This window comes from Gopherus flavomarginatus, chromosome 21 (genome assembly GCF_025201925.1).
Source record: "Gopherus flavomarginatus isolate rGopFla2 chromosome 21, rGopFla2.mat.asm, whole genome shotgun sequence".
Classification (NCBI taxonomy): domain Eukaryota; kingdom Metazoa; phylum Chordata; order Testudines; family Testudinidae; genus Gopherus; species Gopherus flavomarginatus.
The window spans coordinates 9,842,475-9,862,527 of NC_066637.1; the positions used below are offsets into that span (position 1 = coordinate 9,842,475).

A 20,053-nucleotide genomic window follows, 5' to 3' on the forward strand; every position below is an offset into this window, starting at 1 on the left:
ACTCTTCTGTTTTACACGCTGAGAGTCACTGCTGACTGTGAAGTGGGGTGCATGGCCTTTTGGGTTTCCCTTCCAGGTGGACTCATCACGGGATGCTTATGGTGTGAACAGGGTGCTGAATACTTCGAGGCCAGACCCAGGAAGCGCTGAAGCCGAGAAGGCTTCTTGCCCTGGTGAGAGTATGCCCTGAGAGGGGAGACACTGCACCACAGTCCTCTCTGACTTCATTCAGGGCAGCTTCAGAGCACCAAGACTATGACGCCGTGACACCTCCACACCAAATTAGCTTTTTCTCCAAGCATGTTAATGTCACACTGACCACATGTATGGGCTGCGGGGAGGGGACCCCTCAGGAGGAAAAATTCAGGGAAACAGTAACAGAGCCTCTAGCTGCTTCTCCACTGCATCTCTCACCTGTAATAATCTTCCTGACTTGGTAGATGCCCCCCGTGCATGTGGGGATGCCCGTGCAACCACTGCTGCTCCATAGCCAGTCTTTGCAGCTCTGCTGACTGGGCATGCATGGCCTGCAGTTGATGGGCTGCTGACATTGGAGGTGGAATAGCACCAGGCAGGTCTCGTGGGTAGGGGGTACCTGCAAGAGACATCACATTTATGTCCTTTACAGTCATTAACTGGTTCTTGCTGCCCTGCAAGGTATGTAAAGCAGAGCATTATCCCCCCCACATTCCCATTTCATAGATGAGGAAACAGATGTGCCGAGTGGTTAAGCAACCTGCCCAAGGTTATACAGCAAATCAGTGGCAGAACTGAGAATTAGACTACTGATTTCCAGTGTGCTCACTGTTCTAATCGCCACACCTCATGGCTTCCCTAAAGCTGCTACTAGGATCCAGTTCCAGTGGACGTATTAGCAATAGAACAGGAGGTCTCTGAAGAGTTGTAACATAAAAACATTCAGTTTAAAAACAATGATGAGTGAAAAGCATAAGAATTAAAGCCTCCAATTCCCTCCACTGCATATTTAGACTCAGCTCGGAGCAGGCGCTGCCTAGAGGAAGGTCAGCGAAACGCTCTCACCGAAGACTGGGTGTCGGAGCATTTCATGCTCATGTGGCGGCTGCCCTAGCAGTGGGTTGGGGATGGTACCAGGAGGGTAGGGAAAACGTGCCAAGTGGGGTCCAGCTGCCAAGGGATCCACCAGCGGGTGAACAGGTCCTGCTGAACCTAGAAAAGAAGATAAAAAGGAAGGTAACCAACTGCTTGGGGAAGCTTCACCCTTTGGGGAACAAAAGCCATGTTACCGCTTGAGCTTGTGCAGTATCTGGCTTAATCGGTGTGTAATTATCTGGAGCTTCGCTCATCTGACTTGAAGCCCACTTTTCTATCTTCAAGTGTTTGAAGTGACATCTGCTTGCCAAACAGTCTTAATTGGTAAAGCAACAACTCATGGCTTTCCATTTCAATAAGGAAAAAGAAACCTACCAAGTGATGCGAAAAATCAAATAGCAAAACCATTTACGCATTCATTGTTAGCAGCCTCCTTCTTCCCCCATACACACACACTGAGGCAGAATCGCATGTTAATACAGTTAAATCAAGATTCTAAGGCAAAATTGTCTTTTCAGAAGTTTATAAGAAAACGCTGGCTGTAAATATCTTCTTGCCTTCCACTAGCACATAAGTACAAGTCAAAGGATCACCGACAATCCTCAGGTCAAAAGGGCTTAACAACTAAGCACCCTCATAATACTACTCTGGACAGACAGGAAGCTCTCAAACCCTCCATTCCCCAAATCAGATAGTGTCAGCTCCAGGGAGCTGCCAGCCTAACCAGCCCCTTCCTTATTTGTCCTCACTTGTAGGCAATTCCTCTAATGTCACTTTACTAAAAGGATGAAAACATGACACTGATGAAACCATGACGATATTTACTCATCAGTGCATGGCAAATCCCCTGCATTTAATCTGCTAGAAGTATGCATGGGGATTGCATATTAGCAGAAAGCAGTCTCCCATGGTCATATCAATCCCAATACTCCTCCTGTTTCTAAGCGCGCGCACGCGCACACACGTGCAACCTGCAAGAATAGTGCAATATGAGTAACTGTCAGCATTGCCCGTCACTCAGACTGACCCCCTACTTTCCTTCCTTGAGCTGCTAAGATCTTAATTCTGAAACAGTGCACACCCTGGGGCATAGTGCTTCAGTGACTCCATTATAGTAGCTCACCAACAGCATAACTGCCCTTTGTGTATCACACCAGAGTTTTCTAGTTTGAGTTAGTGGACTGTCCATGCACTTGAAGTAGCTAACAAGTTTGTAGAAGTTGGTGAACACTCCAGGCTGGGCCTTGGGGGTACACCACAAACGTGTGTGTCCTGGAACAAATACTTGTAGAGTGTCCATGCTGGCCTTAGCAAATGCATTAGCTACCTTGAGTTAATAAGCAATCAATTAATTGAAGATAAAAACCGTGCGTAGACATGCTCTGTGTCAGACACTTATTTCTTCTCCTTTAAAAGTTAACATATTTCAGCACTCAAGTGTCTGTAGCCATAAAGTCAATGCAAATCAACCCTATTTATCTGCAAAACTTCAGTCCAAAATATGTCAATCCTGCCCCTTTACAATCCATAAGACTTGATATTTGGTGCAATCCATCCTCTGACCTCCAGAGCAGCGCACACAGCATGCAGAACACTGTGCAAGTTCCACCTAGTAGTGCCTTTAGGCACTGCATCAACACTACCAACTCCCAGATACATTTCTACTGAAATATAACTGCGTATCATTTGCCTTCTTTGATGCACACACTGGCTCTTTCTGCAATAGCTCTCAAAGTCCCTTCCTAACCCAGGAAACAGAGACACCATCTATTTTTAATTCACACGCTCCAAGACTCATTATGCTATATTTGCTGGCACAAGTACATCTGCAGTACGTTTGTCCCAGGAACTGTACACCATGTACTTGAATCACTTTCACGTCTGACCTTGCTGCTGAATTATGTGGCACCTTATTTAACCTTTCTCCACCAGTTTGCTATCAGATAATGTGGAAATCTTGCTTTGGTTGCTCATCTTCCAAATCCCTGATGCAGTGACATCACTCATAGCTACTCAGCCAAATGAGTGACTTTCCAGTCTCTTTGTCTTGACACCTAACAAGATACCAAGTTATTTCACCAATCATTTCTGGGGATTTAAAACCAACAATTCAGAACTAAGCACATTCTAATGAAGAAGGTCCCCAAACTTAGATGTAGGAACTTTCTGATAAGCGTGAAGGAAAGTCTATTCCAGTTGCACAAGCAGTGCAGAAAGGCTAAAGAGGTAAAATCTCCCCCCCGCATCCGTTTCACTGTAGCTACTACTATATACTGAGGTCACACCTCAGCACAGACGGCCAGTTTCTTTGAACGGTGCAGAGGTTTTGCATTGCACTGGACACTATGATTACACCAAAACTGGATGTAAACTATGCGTTGTAAGGGGAGGTAAATTGCACACCAAGAAGGCAGAGGGTGGGGTTGTGGCAACCAACAGATGTCATCGATTAAGAGAGCTGAAGTAGGGAGGTCTGCTTTATGTAGTCAGCACTAGGAAGTTATGGTGTTGCCAAGTGTGGACACAGTCAAGACAAATAGATAAATGGGAGATAAAGGGAGCACAGAATCACCACAGATGTCAACAAGAGGGCCAGAGGGTATGTCTACCCTGCAAATCAGGTGTAATTGTAGCACAGGTAGGCATACCCAGCCGAGCTTTAATCAAGCTAGCATGGACAACAACAGTAGTGTAGGTGTGGTGGCATGGACTTCAGTGTGGACCAACAACCTGAGTATGTACTCAGGGTCCCTGGTGGGCTTGTACCATGGCAGCTAGCCTGTACTGCCATACCTTCATTACTATCATGACCCGCACTAGCTAGATTAAAGCCACAATTACACCTCAGTTTGCGATGCAGACATACCCAGAGCCTTGACGCCCTCCCTCCACGGGAATGGGGGATGATATGTAACCTGCACCAGAAATCTGACAAGGTAATAAGTGTATAAATTCCCCTTTTCCCCCAGTGCATTCTGGGGTGCTTTTTTTCTTTTTAGCTCCTTCCTCTGAAGCATCAGGAATGGCCATGGCTGTAGATTGGACATTGGAAGAGAAGGGCCAGGGCTCTAAGGAGGAACTGAGAATTCTCTCAGGTGCTTGGCTGGCTGCTTCCTGCTCCCAGGTTCAGGGTCTAACTGGTCATCATATGTGGGGTCAGAAAGGAGCCCCCCGCCCCAGGTCAGACTGGCAGTGACCTTCCTCTGCAGCGTGGGGTTGTGGAATTTTTCACAAACCCAGCAGCTATATAAAAACATTGATTAAAAACTTACCCATTTTACACCTCCCCGTCTCACAGACCAACCACAGCCCTTGCTGATTTTGAAAGGCCTCCTATTTAATAACACCATTTTGGATTTGGATGCTTAACTGGCACTATTATCTTCCTCTTCCGATCGCCTTAATCTCTAATCAGGGCAAATCAATATGCTGCTTATTTGGCAGGACACATGCTAACTTACTGCTTATCACGGGTGTTATCTCCTTATCCTCATTTCCCAAACATCCTCCTCCCCAGATAGCCTGAGGTTTGCTATCATCACTCTATTTACAATTATCCTTTGATCCACTGGAAGGTGATTTATGCACTCACTTTGGTTTCTCCCAAATCTGCTGTCGCTTTATTTTAACACCACCCTAACTAAGTCTGGAAAATAGACAGACATCCATAGCAATGTCCTTCACATCAGAGAGAGCTGTCACTTTACATGAAAAAAGGGATGCAGACTTGTCCTGTTTGTCTTAGTTGAACTTCTCATGGGCAACTGCTTGACCTGCCACCAGAGAGAAAGCAGGTGCATGCCCCACACCCACCCACACTTTTATCATGCAATATTTTAGTAACCAATTGTTTTAAATTCACTCTGGCTCAACAACTCCAACCCTCCAGTTTTCCAGCCTGAGACAGCTAGAGAGCTCACTGACGTCTAGGTGCTAGTATTCGGTGTGTAGCGCTCTCACTGGCGTGCGTACCAGGGCATGAACTGAGCAGTTTTAACCACTGTCTGCATTCAGTCTACATTAGTGCTGCCACTGCTGATTGGGCTACACCAACAGAAGGAGAATTTTGGTCAAGGCCTTAGTGCATGAAGAGTGTTACTGGCTGCTGAAAACTTGCCCTGTGCTCAGCAATGACCTGATCCAATCCTAGTACAGGGAAGGGTTAAACATGTGGGTGTAAAATACCAAGGCTATTACAAGGGAGGCCTGTGCCATTTATACAGAGACGAAATGCCTAAAATAAAAATATAATCCTGTTATTTAAGCACAGTTGCATTGTGTTGTGGTTTCCCTTTGCCTGCGTGGACAGGAAAAAGCAGGTGTCTATGAGAGATCAAACACAATTATAAATATTTGTCTCCACAGGGTATAGAGATAACAATGTTATTCAGGGTGGGACCACACCCATGTGTCGCAACCTTGTATAGACCTGGATACAGCTGTCATGCAGACACAGCTGGAGATTATGCTATGCATAGTTCCCGAGTCATGGGATACGACCCCATGAGTTGGGCAGAAGGCTCTTGGATCTGGTACTATTCAATATTTTCATTAATGAATTGGATAATGGAGCAGAAAGTATGCATATAAAATATGCAGATGACACTAAAATGGGAGGGGCTGCAAGCACATTGGAGGATTGGATTAAAATTCAGAACAACCTTCACAAACAGGAGAATTGGTCTGAAATCAACAAGATGAAATTCCATAAAGATAAATGCAGAGTACTACGCATAGGAAGGAAGCAAATCAAACACATAACTACAAAACAAGGAATAACTGGATAGGTGGTAGGTAGCGCTGCTGAAAAGAATCCGGTGGGTATAGTGCCTCACAAATTGAGAGTCAACAATGGGATCCAGTTGCAAAAACGTTAATACCATTCTGAGGTGTACTAACAGGCATTTGTATGTAAGACATGACAGGTAATTGTCCCACTCTACTCAGCACTAGCAAGGCCTCAGCTGGAGTACCTGTGTCTAATTCTGGATGCCACAACTTAGTAAAGATGTGGACAAATTGGACAGCTCAGAGGAAAGCAACAACAACGATAAAAGATTTAGAAAACCTGACCTCTGAGGCAAGGTTTAAAAAACTGGGCATATATAGTCGAGAAAAGAAACATAAAAGATTAGAATTGGAAGAGACCTCAGTAGGTCATCTAGTCCAGTGGGTCTCAAACTTTTTTTTTTTTACTGGCGACCCCTTTCACACAGCAAGCCTCTGAGTGCGACCCCCCTAATAAGTTAAACACACTTTTTAATATATTTAACACCATTATAAATGCTGGAGGAAAAGTGGGGTTTGGGGTAGAGGTTGACAGCTTGCGACCCCCCATGTAATAACCTCACGACCCCGAGGGGTCCTGACCTCCCGTTTGAGAATTCCTGATCTAGTCCAACCCCCTGCTCAAAGCAGGACCAACCCCGACTAAACCAGCAAATAAAAACCTCTAAGGATGGAGATTCTACCTCCTCCTTAGATAACCCATTCCAGGGCTTCACCACCCTCCTAGTGAAATAGTTTTTGTCTGCACTGCAAAGTTTTTATGCAACAAGTTATACCAGTTTTATTAAAGCACTGGAATTAAACTGCTGCTGCGCGTGCACACTGTGCTCCTTGGGATGGTGGAGCGTATCCATATTAGCAGCTCTTGAAACAGCAAAGAGAGCAGTGCATTGTGGTAGCTATCCCACTGTGCAACTGGCAGCAGGATGTTTTGGGAAGGGTTTGCAACGCCTCCTGGGGCAGGCACAGTGTCACATGATGCAGATTTCCCAATTCCATTGTTCCAGGGACAACCTACTACAGTGCCAGCTGCTTTTCAACAGGAAGTGGGGGGCGGGGAAGCGGGTGAGACAGAGAGAGAGAGAGAGAGAGTGGGGGGGGAGGAAGGGAAAGAGACTGTTTTGGGGGACAGGGGGGGTGTGTCAGCATGTTGTCTTGTAAGTTCAGACAGCAGCAGGAAGCAACCAGTCCTGAGGCGGGGAGAGGGAACCCACAACCTCAGCAATCACACACACACACACACACACACACCCCTCTCTGCCCCTGTGTTCAAAAGTAGGAGCATTCCACAATAATGGTTTGCGCGCGCACACACACACACACACACACACACACTCCCCTCTCTGCCCGTGTTCAAAAGTAGGAGCATTCCACAATAATGGTTTGCTATGTGTCCTGGGATAGATCAGCACAGCACAGCCATGGCTGTCAAACGGAGCTTTGAAAGGGGAGGGGCACATACCTTCAGGACAGCCAGTTCAAAACAATGAGCAGAGCGGTCACTTGAGGGATTATGGGACACTTTCAGAGGCCAATTACAGTCCTGAAAGCAACTGATGTGTTTACACTGGCAATGTAGTGCAGGAGCATTATAGAGATGGGTTTTTCTGCCATGCTGCAACTGAGGAGTTTCTGCACACTAAGTGGCTTGGTAGTGTGCACACCTCGGGAGTTACACCGCAGAAAGCTGCTTTACTGCATAGTAACTTGCCCATGTAGACAAGGCCTAATATCCAGCTAGACCTCCCCCACTACAACTTGAGACCATTGCTCCTTGTTCTGTCATCTGCCACCAATGAGAACAGCCGAGCTCCGTCCTCTTTGGAACCTCCTTCAGTTAGTTGAAGGCTGCTATCAAATCCCTCTCGTTCTTCTCTTCTGCAGACTAAATAAGCCCAGTTCCCTCAGCCTCTCCTCATGAGTCATGTGTTCCAGCCCCCTAATAAGTTTGTTTCCCTCTGCTGGACTCTCTCCAATTTGTCCACATCCTTTCTGTAGTGGGGGAAGAAAACTGAGGGGCAACCTGAGAGTCTTCCAGTATGTTAAGGACTATGATAAAGAGGATTAGGGCCAGTTGTTTCCCACATCCACTGAAGGTAGGATAAGAAGTAATGGACTTCATCTGGAGAAAAGAAATGTTAGGTTCGATATTAGGAAAACTTTAACTTTAAAGCTCTGGAATGGGCTTCTAAGGCAGGTTAGGGAATTCACATCATTGGAGGTTTTTAAGAACACCTGTCGGGGATGGTTTAGGTTTAGTAGCGCAGGGGGTTGGGTTGGGCTGCACTGGACGACCTCTCGAGGTTCCTTCCAGCTCTTATAAAAGCAGCAGTGGTCAGCATTCCTGAGGAAGAGCTCTGGCTCACTCCCTTGGCTCACCTTGATGTAGCGGGTCCTGCTGATGGAGGTGTAGATGCGAATGTATATGTGAATGTTGGTGATGGTGAGGCGTCACGTTGAACATCTGGAGCCGTGCCAGTGGGTCATTGGTGAGCGAGGCCATCCGCTCGGCGTGTATTCTTTCTGCGGCCAGTCTGTCGGGGTAGCTCATTTCAGGCCGTAACTGGGGGCCTGCCAGTGCAAGCCTCTCCCTTTCAAGGGGGTTCAAACCCGGGTGGAAGGAAGCAAATGGATGGGGTCCAGCTGTTGGGGGTATAGTCAGTGCGCCGTGCCTGGCAAAATGCTCCATGGGGTTGGTAGCTGGGTGCAGTGCATCGAGTTCGGGTGGTTTCACCTCAAAGCCTGGTTTCATCCTCTCTCGCAACTCCCTTTCCCTGATCTCGCGCTCCCGGATCTCGCGCTCCCGGAGCTCCCGTTCCCGGATGGTGGGGTCCACATTATAGAGGCCGGGCATGTGGTAGGCCAAGAGAGGATCGGTGGGGTTCAGGGGAACAAAGAATGGGTGGTTGCGGTTTGTTGGTGACATCACGTGAGGACGGGCGTACTCGCTGAGAGTCCGTAATGCAGGCGTGTCTGGACCTATGTAAGGAGGAACAGCGGCAATGGTTGTGGGTGGAGGTTCGAATGAAGGTCTCATGTGAGTTGGTCCAGTGAGCTGGGGCTCCCCAAGGCGACCTTCATGGGAGGAGCTGGACACTTTCTGCTGCGGAGAATGGGGGGAGAGAAGGGGAGAGATTTTATTCCAAACAAACAAATTTGGCTGAAAAAATTGCAGGCACATTCTCCCTTTCGCTGCAGATCAGTACAGGAATAATTCTACACCCCGGCCCATGACACCTAGACTATGCCTAGTGCAGGGCATTCTCTTGTGGTGTGGGGAAGAACCTGATTCTTCCCTCCCCTGCAGGTCACCAAGCTCTGCACCTCAAAGCTCTAACTGCTGCAGCATTTGCACCCACCCCAAGCTGCAGAATAACTGCTCGGAACGTGTAGCCACGGACCCACAGCTTTCTCCCAAAAGCCTTCCTCCACGTGTGCTAGGATTGAGCAAGCCCCTGGAGAGCAAAGTGCACAGCATGGTGGTGGTGGTGGGGGGAACCAATCATCTCCTGCACAGGGTCTCAGAATCCTGCCCCTACCACCTGTGCAGAGGCGACAACAGTTCTGGGAGGGCAGAGGCGGGATTCACCCCCATGTAATTATCCAAGGAAACCTGTCTCCAAACACAGTTCTTGGGTTAAAATCAAGTTTAATATCAGCTTCAAAGTCAGACATAACTCCTATTGGTGGTGGTGTTCGGGGAGGCGGGGGAGGGAGGAATGGGAGACGGATGACAACCGCGGACTACTTTCTGCCCTTCCAGCTGCAGGGACTGCATGGCTGTAGGTATCTTCCACTGCTAACTACTACAACCCTCCCTTAGAAAGGTGCACAAGCCTGCTAAAAAAACAGACTGTAGTGTGGTTTTTTCCAATTAAAACAACAAGGCATTATCACTGCATTATGACCGGTCTCCCTGCCCTCAATTATCTCTGCCCACACCACAGGGGCTTTGTTTTTTAACCCCAAGTAAAATTAAAAAACAAAATAAACAGAAAATTAAACAAAAAACTCAGAAATAAGCTTAAATGTTTGAATTATACGCAGCTGAGAAAAATTAGGTATTCTTAAGTCAAACACACTTCAAGGGGACTAACTTCAAAGGTACACTGCCTTCACCCTACTACCCCTTTCAGGGAGCGCCCCTAAATGGTACCTCAGGCAACAGGCAAGGGATATGCCATGTACGCTCAGGCATTCTGTGCCAGCAGCACAAAGGGAACCAACAGAATTCACCAACAGCTAATGGGTATTTACTGTTCCTTAGCATTTAGGTATTACTTTTCATCTTAGAAGTGTTTTGTAGATATCGGGCCCAATTCAGCCCTCCAACTGCCCTGGCTTCTCTCAATACAATAGGGGCTGCACAGCCACCAGGAGAAGATGTGCAGTAATCTGCCTACAACCCCGTTTCACTATGGGGGGAGCCCGGAATCAAGTGGGTGGGGCCAGCGGAGAAAGGGACGGGTACAGCCAGCTAGATGCACCCATGGCATGCTCACAACCCAAAACATTTGCTTGCACCCACCCTCCAATGTCCCGTGCTTCACATGCACCCGACTGCCCCCTCCATGCCATGCTTGTGCCTGCAATAGTCACTCTAATGGAGGTTTGCAAATGTATCCCCAAATATTTCAGTCATCGGTTAATACAGATCCTAACGTACCCATCCTGCATGGCAGACCGATAAACCTACCGCCGCTCTTTCTGCTTCTCTTTCGCGCTCCCGCTCTCTCTCCCTCTCTTTCTCCTTCTCTTTCTCCCTCTCCCTCTCTTCTCTTGCTTTCTGCTCTGCCTCCCGCTTGGCCTTCTCGACTGCCTCCTCTCTCTTCTTGGCCAATTTGGATCCTGCCAGAGGCATGAAGTACAGGTCTGTCCTTGCGCACGAGTTGTAGCCACGATCCAGGTGCTTATAGAACCTGAGAGAGAAAACAGAATTTAGGCCTGGGGAAGACCACGAGTCTGTGATTTGAGAGCCTCACATCAAAGGGTAATTATACAACACTTCGGATTTACGTTACCAGTTGTTTCACTGAAAGCCCAGAAAGGAACTAACTTTACTGTGTGTTCCTTCTCCACAGACTAGCCTTCTAGCAGGAACCTCTCACTGATGGTACCTGCAGTATCAGTCTGAATACTATGGCTGACACTGGGCTGGATAAGGGTTTTTCATTCTCTGAAAACTGGCGACAGAGTGAGGGGAGGTTTCCAAAGGCACAAGTGGGAGATACATACCCAGCGCCCGTGGTACCCAACTGACCTTTGGAAAATCTGCCCCATAAGCTTCGTCCAGGCAACTGAAATAACCATGTTTTTCAACACAAAAATAAGCTGCATGTTGGAGACTGAATATTAGGGGGCAGTGTAAAAAAATACCTGTAGAAAAATAAACAAGGGATTCTGTACTGTATCAGGAGAGCAGAAAGCTTTAGGGGAGACCGTGCATAATTCCAGGGTTCCTGCCATACAATTCATAGGACCCTGCTGCAAGTTTTATGGGAATTTGTGTGTGTGTTGGGGGGGGAAGAGAGTGCTCAGGGTCTTACCTACAATGTGATTTAATACTTGACAGTTAGGTTAGGGAGACTATGCTAGTAACAACTCTATTCCAATATGAGCAGTGCTAGCAGACTTTTAATGAGTGTGGACAGGCTCTTAGACAATCGTTCTATTGCCAAAGAGGCTGGCAAACAGAGGCTGCAGTACAGCAAATTCCCAATTCCAAGACTGTGGGTATGAAGGCTGTAATACTCAATCCCTGCTGGCCCAGTCAGCAAGCAAGCGGTGAAACTCTTAACACAGCTCTGTGGAACGGCAGAGCACAGCATGAAGAATCTGCCAACACCCTCCATTACCTGGCTGATTGACTGGCATGACTCGGTGTGTCGACCACAGTAGGTTCAGGCGATGGGCTTCTGGGTGGGGGAGGTGGGCTTTCCGGTTCCTCTGCCTCATCGGGAACCTCCTCTTTGATCTGAATAGGTGGTATGGCGCAGGACGTCACCACTGGAACGTTTCCATTGGAAGCCGCAGAGGTAGCGACAGATGTCTGAGATGGGACGCCAGGCACGGAAGATGGTGTGGAAGTGGAGGGGCAGGATGGAGGAGTGATGGAAGGTGGGCCCCCAGGGACAAATGGATGCTGAGAAAAGGGTGCCTGGGAGGATACCTGATGGAGACTGGATGGGGGGTGGCTCACTGAGGGTGGAAGACTCTGACTCTGAGTCAGGACTGGAGGTTGGGCTGGAGAAGACTGCAGCGGCTGACTCTGAGGCATCAGCTGCAAGGGAGGAGGGTGCGCAGAAGGAGGGTGATGGGTGGAAAGGGAGCTCAAAGGTTTCAGAGCAGGTGGTGGCGGCAGGTTGGAATTCATGGAGAATGGAGACGGCCCGGAGAGGTGGGGAGGGTGCTTGTGGGACTGGGGAGTGGGAAGCTGAGGGATCGGGGTAGTAGGAGGGGGTTTGATGTGAGGCATGGCCATGGGTGCTGGAGGCAGGGGCTGCTCCCGAGGGGGTTGAGGTTGCTGCAGGGGAGCCTGCGCTTGCAGGGCAGGCTGCACTGCTTGAACCTGCAGAGCAGCGTGAGGGTGAGAAGCAGCCTGCGTCTGAAGGGGAACCTGAGACTGAGAAGGCTGTGAGGGGAGAGGGAAAGGCTGAGGAGGTACTGGATGAGGCAGGAGAGGCTGGGCCTGCAGGTTATGAGGGACAGGCTGGACCTGGCCATGAAGCGGAGGCTGTGAATGTGGCTGCGACGAGGCAGGACCCTGGGGTTGACTCTGAGACACAGTCAAAGACTGTAGTGGCGGGTGTGGTGAAGGGAGTCTCTGAGGGTGCAAAGCAGGGGCCTGCTGTATGTGAGAGTGAACTGGCGGTGGCGCAGGGGGATGGCTGGGAGGCTGAGACACTGATAGTGAAACCTGCAGGGGAGCTGTAGGGGTGCTTGATGCTGCTGGTATGGGTGTTGGTAACTGTGTTGATACGGGCAGGGTAGAAGGTGGAGCCTGGGCAGGGACATTCTGTGCCTGGAGCATTTGAGGTTGCGCCTGTAACATCTGCTGCTGAGCAGATGAATCTGAGTCACTCTCATTGTCCTGGGGGCTGGGGATACTGGGTGACGTGCTTCGGTTGTCCTGGTCAATGTCCTTTGGATCGCTGCTCCCGTCGTCATTGACGCTGCGACTATCCGAGCTTTCGCCCTCGCCCTCCGAGGGAGAGTTTGGCCTGCTGATCTCCTGTTGAGATGGGGGGAAAGGTCTCCTTATAATCACTGACGTGGCTAAGGAGAGCTACCTGCTCCCATTGGTATTGCCAGCGTAACTCCAGACACCCCTGTTTATATGCTACATTACTGCACAGCCACCCCATATCCCTCACTGTAAATAACCCTCGTGCCAGCATACAGGAGTGAGGGCTGGAAAATCCCAGATCCAAGGCTATGGGGTGAACCTGGCCAATTACAAATGGACTTTTTGTTCAACTGCATTCCCCACAATTAAATTTCTATTTAAAACACAAGGGCTGAGAGTGACTTCAGATACATTACGCTCTTTTAGGGTTACTGTGGCCAAGGACTCATGTTAATTTTAGACCTATCTAAAGAGGGCTCTCACTTTGCTAATTTTTAGTATCATTTGGGTTCCTTCCAGCTTGTTGCTGAGAGGTACAGGAAAGAGAAAAAACAGACACTGAAATAAAATTTGGACACTGGTTAAAAAGAAAAAAGCTAAAATCAGACTGTGCTAAGATCCTGGAAATACTAATGTGAAAAAAGAAGACACGCCTGGGCGTCAGTCCCTACCCATGTCCTTCCCTTCCTCTCCCTGCAGAAGGAACGCATTAAGAAGTGGGTTGCTTTCCAGCCACAGATTAAATTACAATTTGCTGGTCTGGCACTTTGGAAGCTCTTTAAATCAATGTTGCGTTTCTGGTTTGTTGTTGCGTTTGGATTTTAGATTCGCTCTATACTGTGGGGAGATGGCGGTGGCCAATTTTAGCCACCAGTGGAGTGCACATCCTGTTCAGAGGGGTACAGGCAGGACTGCTGCTCTGCCACAGGGACTCACTTGAGTTTTGGATTTTTTGGCAGTGGTTCTCTCTGGTTCGTCTGTGTCAGATGCTGTCTTTTCCCGCTGGCGCTTGGAACTCTTGAGAGGAGAAGATGCCTCTTCTTTTATCTTCTGCCACAAAAGAACAGACAGGAACAGTTTATTAGGGAAGTTAAAGTGACACTAAATGGAGCACTTACTCACACTGGGAGGCTTGATACTGATGCTAACAACACAGGAAAGTTCCTATGGAGGCGGAAAGCTGATCAGAGGTTGATTCAGTCAGTATTTAATGATAATTCAATATGCCTCTTCCCTCATTTGAAGGGAAGGACAGGGATCTGTGTTCTGGAGCTGCTGAGGCATTTCCCATCTGGTAGGAGCTGTTCCCCATAGGCTTTCATGCCCAAATTTAACTAGGGGCACAAAATGAAGCGACAGTTTTGCCTCGGAGGACAGCAAGCTGGGAGGCAGCTTGTAAGTAATTCCCTCACAGCATTCCTTACACAGGCTAGTGGGAGTAAGTGGACAATCTGAACAGAACCCTTATCACAACATTATTATTTTAAACTCAGATTTCTAAACAGGAATATATTTAAAAGGGAAAGTGCTGGTCCTACCCGTTTGACTTACATAAAGGTCCAAATGCCATAAAAAGTCCCCTACAATTTGCCAGACTGGATCAGACCAAAGGTCTGTCTAATCTGATATCCTATGTCTGACAGTGGCCAGCACCAGAACCTTCAGAGGAAGGTGCAAGTACTCTGCAGCAGGGAGAGGTGAGATAATCTGTGCCTGCATGAGACTGGCTGAAGCCCTGAAATGTGAAGTTTATATCCCTTCCAACATTGTTTATTAATACGAGCTGTAACGTTCAGTATTCTTGTTATCCCTATAAATGTTTGATCTCTCAGAATCTGGCTAAGTTCTCAGTCTTGATATCATATGGCAATGAATTCCACAGTCTGATTATCATGTATGAAAAATATTTATCCGTTTTCAACCTGTGACTTTTAAAATTTAATTTCACTCACTATCCCCCTAGTTTGTGTGTTATGAGGCAAGAACAGGCATTCCTGATCCTACCCTCTCTAGACTATTAGTTATGTTATATACTTTTATCATGTTCTCTCTCATTTGTCTCCTTTCTAAATCACAATCTTTCAGTCTCTCTCCAGCAGAGGTTTTTTCTATGTCACTAATCATTCCTGTCAGCCTTCTCTGAATTCCTCCTAATTCCACAGGATCTTTTTGAGATAGCATGATATTTCAGATGAGGAAGTATCACTGATTTATATAATGGCATTATATTTATTGTATGATTCTACATCCCACTCCTCATGTCTCATAACAGTTTGTTTGTGATTGCAGGTATACACTGAGCAGAGATCTTGGATGTGCTGTCTAAATTTATGCCCAAGTCCCTTTTCTGAGTTGAAACAGTTAATTAAGAACTCTAAGGTGTTGGACTACTTCACAGTCTCCCTTTAACATACATTATTTTGCATTTATCAACACTGACTTTCAGCTATCGTGTTGCTCATTCACCTAGCGTGGTTAGTCCCTCTGAAGTTCCTCTTGACTAATTTTGTGCTGCCTGCAAATTTTGCCCCCTTTCCCCCACGCCCACTTTTCCAGACTAGAGATAAATACGGTGATCATCACCAGTCCTAGCATGAACCTGAAGACACCTTGCTGTTAACCTTCTGCTGCGATGAAAACTAACCACTTATTCCTTCTGTGTCCTGTTTCTTTGCCAGTTTTCGATTCATCACAATGTGGTGCTCTTCGCCCCAGGACTTCCTGGTTTCTTTAGTAATTTCTTGTGAGGGTCTCTGTGCTCATTGAAAGTCTAACATGTCAGGTGTGTGGGTATGGGTGTGCTTTCAGAATAACAGTACCAGAGGATGTCTAAGGCATTGGCCATTCACTTCTTTAGTATATAGATTGTGTGTTTATTAAAAAAAATCTGCTCATCACCAGCACGTGTCCGCTTGTACGTACAGAACAGCTCTGATCACTGTAACAAGCGACTAGCAACATCTACTCTCAGGTCTAAATCCCAGGCCTTCTGTATGTGCAGGAAAGCAAAAATCCCCCAGGTCAAACTTAGGTCTCTGACCTGCTCCAAGCTCCTAAGCTGAACTCACTGACCTAAAACCAGCCCAGATCCTGAACGAAGGACAACAAATCTCAAGCAGCTTTTCACCTTGGTGGACTTCTTCACAGAATCTGCTTTGCTGTCATTACTGGAGGTGCTAGCAGCACTGGGAGAATTGCGGCCACTGGATCTGATGTCTTCGTTGGTGGGTGAGGCTCTACCATCGGGGCTGGCTGGCTGCTTTTTACGACCACTACGTAGTGTAGACATCTATCAATTTAATACAAATAAAAAGCATATAAATAAACCAGTATTTTCCCAAATCTTTTGCTTTTTCCCCAAGTTACTGCAAGGCTGCATGCTCCAGCTCAGTGCCTGAGAAATGAAAAATCAAGAGCGTTACATGTTTTTACAATCTGTCCTGGAAAGCTCATCTGGGTTTAAAATGAAAGGAGGCAAATCCTTAACTTGTCTACACAAAATCATGAAGTGCTGCTTATTTTATTAAGTAGTGTCTGCTTGAAATGAGAACATTAGAAAGATGTTCCTACAGCTGCTGTTCACATGCTAGGCATCTCTTTCTAAGGGGGAGGGACACCTCCCCGCCCCAATGTTCCATCTTAAAAAAAAAATAAAAAAAATCTGCTGTCATAAACCAAGACGGATATGAGAGTGACCTAGAGAGATAAGGCATTTGGGCAGCCCAGAGCAGTTCCTAAAACCACTAACAGCTTCAATGTGTTTCTGCTAAGCAATCAGAATCACAGTAGATTTTGTAGCAATAATTAATGCCATTTCATCTGTTCCCTCCTAATTTAGCAGCTGTCTGGATGACTGGCTACCATAAAAATAATGAAGCCAACGTGAGCTGACAGCGCAACCTGACAAGGTATCTGGCAGCAATGACAACATTAACATGCCCAGAAAGGTGGAGGGGGGAGGCTAGTGAAAAAAGAATGCTGTTACTGTCTGACAGTCCCAATCAATCAGGGTTTATGGATGGCCAGCCCCAAACAAGCTGAAGTTTCCCCTCCAATCCTGTTGAGCAGTAAGTTGGCTCTCCACAAGTGACTCCACATTAGCAATGCTCTCAGTATATTACTGTGGGTAAAGTCTTTATGTCCAAGACTGTGATTATTTTATATTTAGACAATGAGATTTTTAACTTCAGTGGTGTGGGGAAAACATTTGGCAAGCACAAAAAGCAGCAGCATTTAAACTTTTAAAATTCTTCCTTTAAAATGTGTCCCATGGTTACTGCTGAAGGAACCCAACAAGCAGGAAGACAGGTATCAGTGTGAATTCTGCTGCATATTCTGGCCATTCATCTTCTTTGATGATGGCAAGCTACCTTCACCCATTCAACAAAAAAGAAGGGTGTGTGTTTGGGACATTAAACATACACCAAGTTTGACTACAAGTCTCCAAGGGGAGCTACCTCGGGCCAATTTTTCAAAAAGATCTTCAAAATTCTGCACACATGCAACTGTGTATTTGTGTCTACAAATATGGCAGGCATGCCCAAAAGCAGATTGGCAGGGAAGAGATTGTAAGTGCAGTTTTAGAAGTCTATTTGCAAATACGACTTTCTACGTTCAGAACTTTCCAACCTGCACCTTTCCTTCAGGGAGGAGCCTGAATGCACAGGTAATGAAGAGGGACGGGCCTACCGAGCCTCGACTCCGCCTCGTCCTCATGCTATGCTTTCCGCTGAGTCCATCATCTTCTTCTTTGACAGGCTTAAACATAAAGGGCGGAGGGTCCACTGGTTTCTCAATGGGCGGGAGCTCTCCGTACTTCTTGAAGTGGATGCGGCAGTCAGTGCACAGCAAGATGTTTTCGCGACCGCCGTGGTGCCAGTCCTTGGAGGCTTTTGTTGGAAAAGGGATGGGGTTGGAAATATACAATCTATTAGATACGGAACACCTACACTTTGCATTTAATATAAATTGGAAGACTACCAGCCTTTCCTGGTGACTAAGCCTAAGATTTCTCTGAAAATCACTGCCTGTTCCAGGGTGACTTCATGTTTCAGTTAACATTTACCATCCTTCAATTACAGACTATTTCTTTAATTAAATAGACACCTACTGCTCTGAAAAATAATAAAGGAAAAAAAAGACTCTTCCGCAGCGTTTGGGGCGTCTGTTAGGCAGCTATTCTTTCTTCAAGGTCTTGGTTTTTAAAAGTTAAATGTGTCATGAACATTTCATCTCTCTCTTCCCTTACTTACCTCCGGGCTCTCAGCATGCACTCTATGCATATGCACAAGCATCAGAGGGCTTTCAGGAGTACTTACAGGAGTGAAGCTGATGCAGAAAAGCCTTGATGCGTCATGAACATGTGTTATGCATCCTGACAGTCACAGTCAAATACTGATTTGCTATGCAGTAAATGGATTACATAAGGGACTCTGTTTAGACATGTATGCATTACTGCATACATGTCTAACTTCCAGGATCCTCTCCCATCACTTTAATACTAATTTGCAATGGTAAATCATGAATAATTCTCTGCTGGAATGGCGCATATTTTGGCTGATCCATCATTATGGTTTTAGAATAGCTATACAGGCATGAGAACTGCTCTCGCTTGGATGAAGCTGTGTCGAACGGGCTCTAGCACAAGGCAAAGAGATACATCAAGTGCATACTGGTTGTGAAACAGTGACGACAGGCGTAACCCTTCAGCTCCTGTTCACTGTCCTCGCTGTCAAAATCATCTTCGCTGGCTGAGCTCAAGTCCACTGAGTAAGCAAAGAAAAGAAGGAAAAGGAAAAATTAGAAGAGACTTTTATTCTGCACTTGTTGACTGAACAACCATTTATGGTATATTCCATCCAGCCATACTGAGATCAGTGATGCCATAACACTTAGTGATGTGCTAGACTGCACCGGGCTCTGTAATTATTCTTTGAGCCAAAAGCACCTGAACAATCAAGATCACGGTGCTTCTAAGGCCACGTCTATACATACAGTGCTGCAGTGGCATGGCTGGACTGATAAACCTGCAGCACCTGTCTGGTGAAGACGCTCGATGCCGACGGGAGAGCTCTTCTGTTGGCATAATAAAACCACCCCGAGAGCGGCAGAAGCTCTGTTGCCAGGAGAAACTCTCCCACCAACACCGCTCATGTGCGCAGCGCTACGTCGGTGTAATTTATGTCGCTCTGGGAGGTGGTTTTTCACACCACGGAGCGACGTAAGTTACGCCGACACTGAGTGCAGGGTACACATAGCCTTAGATTTGTGAAGCTATACCAATACTGACTATAACGTGGCATGAGTTGTAAAGAGCAGAAAGTATGGTCATGAAACACTGTTTGCAGAGGAAAGTTTGCTTCATTTCTCGCCTTTCTAAGCGCTGCTCTTAGAATAATCCCAGGGAAAATGCAACACACATAATCAACTATAACGAACAGGGAAATTCTGAGCCTAGTCACAGTCTCTATCCTTACACTGGGCTTCTGTGCCTAAGCACTGCATTGCACATGGTACAAAACATCCCTTGCTGATCACAGACACCTGCTATCCTCAGGCATAACGGTGCGGGAACAGGAGAAGCCAAGAGCCGGAACTCCATTTTCTTGCTTTATTCAGCTGAAGGCAGAGAGCCACTACATTACTGTAGTTCTGTGCATCTAAACAAAGATAAATGTGCTGCTTTTAGCTTCCACTTACAGAATTCGCTAGAGGGGGGCCTGGAGGGAGTGTTGACTGGAGTGGAAGCAGTTCGAGTCTTAATTCTCCGAAACACAGCCTGCCTTCGATGCCTACGGTGGGCTCGGGAACTTGCTGCTTCAGGGGTTTTCTTCCAATAGTAATAGAAAGTGATTAGTTCTCCCTGTAAACACAGAAGGAATATGTTAGAGGGGCATGCACAGCTGACTTGTCAGCCCTTTTCTCTCGCCCTCTCATGCGTGCGCACACACAAAATAAAAAGCTTAAGGGTATATTTTCAGCCAGACAAATTCCCTTAGATAGAAGAGAAAGATATTTTTCTGGGGAAGCAAATTTCAAAAAATAAATAAATAAATAAATAAATAAAAT

General features: G+C 46.8%; 1 protein-coding gene across 6 annotated transcripts in view; it reads right to left on the reverse strand.

The window, feature by feature from the left end:
• RERE (arginine-glutamic acid dipeptide repeats) overlaps positions 1-20,053 on the reverse strand; it is a 402,343-nt gene that overhangs the window by 4,500 nt on the left and 377,790 nt on the right. For 4 of the 6 annotated variants that reach the window (XM_050931388.1, XM_050931387.1, XM_050931391.1 and 1 more), the window contains 10 exons: positions 19,685-19,847; positions 18,658-18,750; positions 17,675-17,874; positions 16,113-16,274; positions 13,922-14,035; positions 11,715-13,090; positions 10,556-10,778; positions 8,239-8,962; positions 1,042-1,188; positions 415-595 (listed from right to left, as the gene is read on the reverse strand). In XM_050931388.1, coding sequence (XP_050787345.1) covers positions 415-595; positions 1,042-1,188; positions 8,239-8,962; positions 10,556-10,778; positions 11,715-13,090; positions 13,922-14,035; positions 16,113-16,274; positions 17,675-17,874; positions 18,658-18,750; positions 19,685-19,847 — 3,383 coding nt within the window. The remainder of the gene's footprint in view (positions 1-414; positions 596-1,041; positions 1,189-8,238; positions 8,963-10,555; positions 10,779-11,714; positions 13,091-13,921; positions 14,036-16,112; positions 16,275-17,674; positions 17,875-18,657; positions 18,751-19,684; positions 19,848-20,053) is intronic. The other 2 variants (XM_050931390.1, XM_050931389.1) reach the window with 2 other exon arrangements.